Source organism: Hipposideros armiger, unplaced genomic scaffold (genome assembly GCF_001890085.2).
Source record: "Hipposideros armiger isolate ML-2016 unplaced genomic scaffold, ASM189008v1 scaffold_17, whole genome shotgun sequence".
In the NCBI taxonomy this organism is placed as follows: Eukaryota; Metazoa; Chordata; class Mammalia; order Chiroptera; family Hipposideridae; genus Hipposideros; species Hipposideros armiger.
This window is the reverse complement of record NW_017731367.1, coordinates 7,201,129-7,207,128: the sequence shown is the minus strand read 5'-3', so window position 1 is coordinate 7,207,128 and position 6,000 is coordinate 7,201,129. Positions and strand designations below refer to the sequence as shown.

Here is a 6,000-nt window from a genome sequence, read left to right as displayed (position 1 = left end):
ACGCCGTCGCCGGCGACTCATGGCAGCCCAGCTCCAGGTTGAGCTGTTGTTCAGCATCTTAGCTGTGGAGGGCAGTGTCACTGGCCCTCATGTGTGGGATCCAAACCGGGGCCCTCTGGTGTCCCAAGCCAGCTCTTAACCATTGCGCCACTCGGCCGGCCCGACCGGCTTAGTTTTTATAAGGAGCAGAGAGGTCAGCAGGCTCAGCTTTGCACGTTTGTGGCAATGTCCGCAGGGAACGGGGACCTCCACTGGGGGTTCACGGAGAAGTGGTGTTTGGGGCAGGACTCTATTTAAAGGGCAAGGAGGACTGATCGGAGGAGCCCGTCTGCACTGCCTTGGAAAGCTGCCTTCCCGCCCCATCCCCACCCACTCTCTCCGCCTGGAGCTACCACATTTCCCCATGTATAAGACGCACCCTTTCCCGAAAAACTTGGGGGTCTAAAAACTGGGTGCGTCTTATACAGTGGTTGTAGATTCTTTGTACTTGCATTTCCCACTGAGGACGAGGCAGTATATGAAGACAGTGATTCGTCATCAGACACAGATGAAGACAAGCTAATGGTTGGGAGTTTTGACAGTGATGAGGAGTTGTATGACTTTTATGATGAATAAAACTTGAGTTCAATAACTTTATGTAATACATTTTTCCCCAAATTTCGGGTCCCAAAATTAAGGTGCGTCTTATACATGGAGGAACGCGGTGAGTTTTGACTCTGACCCGGGCACTCCTTTGCCCTTTGCCTTCCTCCTGCGTGGAATGGCGTGGAGCCTGGAAGGCGCTCGCCATCCGATCTAGCAGAAAACGCTGCTGACAGCCTTACCTCTCCCTTCCGCAGGCAGGAGGCAGCACCGGGCTCCTGATGGACTTGGCAGCCAATGAAAAGGCGGTGCACGCAGACTTCTTCAACGGTGAGGATGCGGAGGGGGGTGCCAGTTTCCATCTGAAGGTCTCTTCTGCAAGCTGTGCCGTGGAGTGACTTTCTGACACAAGCAATTTAGATCACAGGACAGTAAAGCCCAGGCCCTGTGCCGTTCTCGGAACACAGTACAGTTTGTATAAAATGACGGCAGGGGCTGTTAGCACTGGCAGTCAGCCCTGTTTTTCAGGAGATAAAAATAGCATAAAATTGCTCCCAGTTTTACATTCTGGGCATCGAGTGTGAGCTATAGACACACTTTTGGACGCCTGAGACTGCGGTCAATTCTGGGCCGTGGCCCATGATGCAAAACGCGCATGGGGACCCCGTCTGGCTCCTTTTCCCCGCTTTCTCCTGACGTCTGGTTTCTTTTCTTTCCCTGCTGCCCACTGGGTTCCTGTCCCCACGCTGCCTTTGCGGCTTCCCCCCCCCCCCCTTCCTCTGAAAGCAGGGCCGTTCGTGTTTGGACCTTCAGTGCTGGTCACCAAGAATGTGTGTGGAGTTTTGCCAGGAAAACAGCAGGCAACTTTATATGAAACCCTCACGCATGTCAGAGGGGGCGTTTTTCTTGGTGTCTATGCATTTCTGACCGTGTTCCTACAGATTGTGTTAATCCTGCCTGAGGGGTTCAAGTCATCAGAGAGGCGCAGGGTTGTGTTCGCGGGGGGCTGACCGCTCGTTCTCCCTTTGCCGCCCCCGTAGCCCAGGGTGCCTGCCACCACTAAGCACTTTGTCACTGGTTAGTGGCAGTGAGGATGTTACATTGCCATGTTGGTTTTCAAAGCACCAAAGACCTTCAGCAGCCTGAGTCCCAGCTGTTTTAATATCCGGCCCCTTTTCAGCCAGTTGTTGCCTAAGAGGAGACACCAGGCTGCCTGGTTAGGCACAGTTTTCCCAGGGAGCCCGCCACCCCCTGAGGCAACACCCTGACTCCCACCAGCTCCTCTCAGAACTGGGGCACTGACATGCGAGCTGAGCCATGAGACCTGAGTAGCATTTCTCTATAAACTCTCTAAGCCAGAGGGTGTGGGGAGGAAACTGTGCAAAGGCACGCGTCCTCTGCAGAGCCGCCTGGGAAAGCGTAGCTGCCTGCCCCCGGGCAGGACTGTGAGATCCCTGATCCGGCACCACCCACTCACACAGGTTGGTGATTCCCTTCAAAGCCCAACTCCTCCTCTGCCAGCCATGGGTTGAGACAATTTGTGCGTCCTCGTGTTCAAGTTCATGTGACTTCTAAAAACAGTCCTTCAGTTCTGACAAGAAAGCCTCAGTGACAGGCTGGCTGACCTGCCAAGAGCACATTTGGCAACACCGTCTCCCGAGTCAGGGCTGGGAATGGAGGAGCACAGAAGGGCTTAGTGCCCCGTGGGACTGCCCGCCCGCTGACAGAGCTCAGGGGGCACGTGCTGCCCATCAGGGTGTGACCATCCCACGTTCAGGAAGCCGTTCTCCGTGAGAAGGCTGCGTGGACGTTAGATGGGCTTCTTCTGAGTCTTACTCAGTGAGCAGAGTTCCGATGGCCCAGATCCCGGGCAGTGGGGCTCAAGCCGTGACCAGCCCACCCTCTGCACTCGCTGTGGGGCATTTGACAGGGTGCAGGCAGGGACCGTGGGTGACGGGAGCCCTGACAAAGCGGGGCGCGTTGTTTCTAGAAGCTCACACCTGAGCAGGGGTGTGAGGGGTGTGAGGGGCTAGCTACGGTTGGGGACGGAGAGGTGAGTGCTCAGAGCTGCAGGACCACCGGCCATGCCAGGCGGTGAGCGGGAGGGCGCATTGGTGGGACTGACCGTGCCAGTGTGGCCGGGGACACTGGGACACCCACCGCCTTCCCCATGAACGCAGATGTGGTGACACGAGTGGGGGCTCCTCGCATCCCTGCCCCTTTCTAGCTGTCGTCATGCTGCACATTTCAGTGCAGTCCCCCGATGGGTGTGCTGTGTAGCTCTTTTCCCGTCGTGAAAGCACTACGTGTCTAGTAGGGAAGTCAGGAAACACGGAAGGAAGCGGAAGGACAAAAGGAGCACGGCTCTGTCCACCCACCCCGCGGGGACTGCGCTGTGAGCGCATGGCCGGCCTTCCAGCAGGAGCAGGGCTTGGCCTGTGTTCCTCAAGCTTGACTGCGGGTCAGTCTCCTCCTTTAGGGGGTTCATTCTCATGTGACTCAGACCTTCCACTGCCCTTCTGCCGCACTTCCCTTCTCACTGAGTGTGAGCGGGCGGGGCTGGGGGCACGTGCTGCGTGCCTTTCACCCCCAGTCGCCAGAGTGGGGCGTGGCCATGGTGCACTCACGGGTGCAGGCGCTGACATGTTGCCAGGTGGTCCCCCATGCAGTGGGAACACGCCTTGCATGCATTGTCTTACTGTTGTCACCTAAACAGGAGGATTAAAGATGCATTCTAGACAGCGCTGTCCCGCAGGCGGCATCCGTGAGCCCCGGGTTAGCATTTGTTCTGGGAGAAGCCCTTCATTTAATTAGATTGTTTAGTGTTTTTCCTCCGTTTCGAATGACCATACAATTCATTTTGTAGTTCTTTTCTCAGCTGTTTACCTTCTGTGCCGCATTAACGCGTGCTTTTGTTCATTTGCATAGACTTTGAAGACCTCTTTGATGATGATGATATCCAGTGAGATACCGTCCGGTGGTGCACGTGGTCACGCCCTCGTCACCTAGTGGTGTCACCTAGTGGTGTCTCCTCGGGACAATTTGGGATGGTTCTGGAGAACTGTGACATTGCCTGGAATCAGGAGGTGGCTAACCGGGAAGGGAAGGGTGGTTTTAACTACCTGGACAAGGCCTGTTCATCTGAGTGTGACCAGCTTTTGTCCTGAACTTCAATTAAAAAGAGCAATGTTGTCACTTGCAGACTAACTTTAATTCTTGTGGTTTTGAGTGAACGTGACTATTCCTGAAAGCCCCTTTGTCAGTGTGTGCATGTGGGGTCGGCGTGCGGAAGGGGACACATTGGCCAACACAAACAGCACACGTTTTCCGGGTTTGATAAGGGGAGTGGGTGCCAGACCTGAGCAGGCAGATGTGCAGGGAGTCCTGGGCGCACGACGGGACGTACCCTGGGCCCATGCTGTCTGTCTCCCCCGGCACAGTGGGGGAGCTGCCATCACCAAAACTGCGGCCTGGGGAATCAGGACCGTGAGGGCAACGACACGGAGAGACATGACTGGACGTGCGAAGTGCATGCGTGGCTCCATGTCGGAGGAGAATGTAACAGCTGAGGGGATTATGTTTCGTTTTCTTTAAGTTTCTTATTGGTCAGCTCAGCAATGGCTCACAATGGATAATGGCTGTAAAAATTAAGATTACTATTTCAAATCAATCTCAAGGTGAAGACTTGCTTCACCAGGACACGCCCGGGCCACAGGACTCGGCCGTCTCCTTACCCCAGAGTCAGGCAGAGCCACTTGATAGATGGCTCAGGATGTGTGCGCTGCACCACGAGAGCTCGCTGACAGCATCGCCTCCGTGGCCCTGGCCTGGGGAAGCAGTCGTCCCACAGGGTTCCCTGGGTGATGGGAGAACAGTCATCCCCTGGGGTTCCCCTGCTGATGAGGGAGAACAGTCATCTCCTGGGGTTCACTCGCTGATGAGGGCAGCGTCAGAGCCTAGTGTCCTTGGAAAGATGAAGGGTAAGTGCACTCTGGTCCCTGCATCTGAAGCACCGTCCTGGGTTGAGGTGCAGGCCACTCACCGCTCTGTGCTGGGGACTCTCGCAGCCCAGATGTGCAGGCCCGAGTGGCAGGGTTCCAGCAGGCGAGTGCACGGTCTCGAAGTTGGTTCGCGAGCAGGCTGTACAGTTCCCATGGGTTCCCAAAACAGGCCCAGGAGAGTCTGGGGAGCAAGCAGGTGCTTGGGTGAGTTCTTCAGTGATCAAGTGATGACCCTACGGTCATGGTCAGGTGAGGTTCAGAGCAGAGTCCGCGTACCTGGCACTGTGCTGTGCGTGCAGCTCCGGCTAGCTGATGGCCCCATGTCTGTCCCCATGTGCAGCACACCTCCAAGGAGCTGTGGGGTCCTGCGAGCCAAGCTCCTTCCTGGGGCCTCAGTTTCCTCACTGGTGCTGGTCCCTGAGGTCCCTTCCTGGATGTCTGGTCTCCAGCAGGAAGGAGTGATTCAAGGCAAAGAACGGAGAGCTGGTGCTGTCACCCAAGGGCACATGGGCCGTATGAAGAGCTGCCGTGTCCTTTCCAGACCGAGGCCTCGGGACCCCAGAAGGCTCTCTGTTGGCCTTGGAATTTCAAAGTCATTGCAGCTTGCTCAGTGCCATGGGGCCAAGGACAGACTTCCCACTTTTCCCTCATGTGCCTGTGACTCGGCCTTCACCTCAGGGAACCACGCGTGTCTCAGCTGCTTCCCTGATCTCCCGTCTGCGCAGACTCCTTTGGCAGAACTCTGGCTGTCATCATTATACGTTTCCACATACACTCACAAAGTCTCACTGTTTATACCTAATTGCCTCGGTCCCAGAGCCCCATATGCCAGTCCCCGCCACAGCTAGGAAGCCCGCCGTGGAAGGAAGTTAGGCCACCGCTGACTACAGCCTGGGGGCAGCCAGGCCATAAGACACAAGGAAGGCCAGGCTTGCTACTTGGAGAGGAATCGGCAGAGGGCACGCGGGACTTGGGGTCTGGAGAGGATGCTTCCATCAGAAAAGAAGGAAACGCATTAGAATCCTTGGAAGTGAAGGAACAGGAATTTGTTGGAAGTCTGGAAGGACAGGCGAGCAGAGGACAGCTGGCCCCAGGGCTCCGGACCCTGGACGCAGGCGTCCTGTTTGCCTCGCTCTGCCCACGACTTCTGGCAAGTGTTCTTTCTCCACAGCGGAAAACGTGGTTCTGGCAGAGCTGCCTGCACCTCTCCCAGTGTCACCCCTTCCTGGGGCTGGTGTCCCTGGGCACACACTCTTGGGAAGGCCTCTGATTGGTCCACCCTCTGTCCCATGTGAACCTCAGGGGTGTGGATGGACCCTTTCTATAAGGTTGACCAGCACTTGATGGCGGCAATGGGTTATTTGGAGACTATTTCCTGCTAACACCAAGTATTTTGGGGGCCTCATTCAGCTCCAGG

At 56.2% G+C, this 6,000-nt stretch overlaps 1 protein-coding gene across 1 annotated transcript in view; it reads left to right on the top strand.

The window, feature by feature from the left end:
- Nucleotides 1–3,783, top strand: part of COPS9 (COP9 signalosome subunit 9) — a 5,622-nt gene extending 1,839 nt beyond the window's left edge. Inside the window, exons 2-3 of the mRNA XM_019627923.1 lie at nucleotides 840–912; nucleotides 3,511–3,783. Of these exons, the coding sequence (XP_019483468.1) occupies nucleotides 840–912; nucleotides 3,511–3,548 (111 nt within the window). The 3' untranslated portion in view covers nucleotides 3,549–3,783. The remainder of the gene's footprint in view (nucleotides 1–839; nucleotides 913–3,510) is intronic.
- Nucleotides 3,784–6,000: the final 2,217 nt, after the last annotated feature.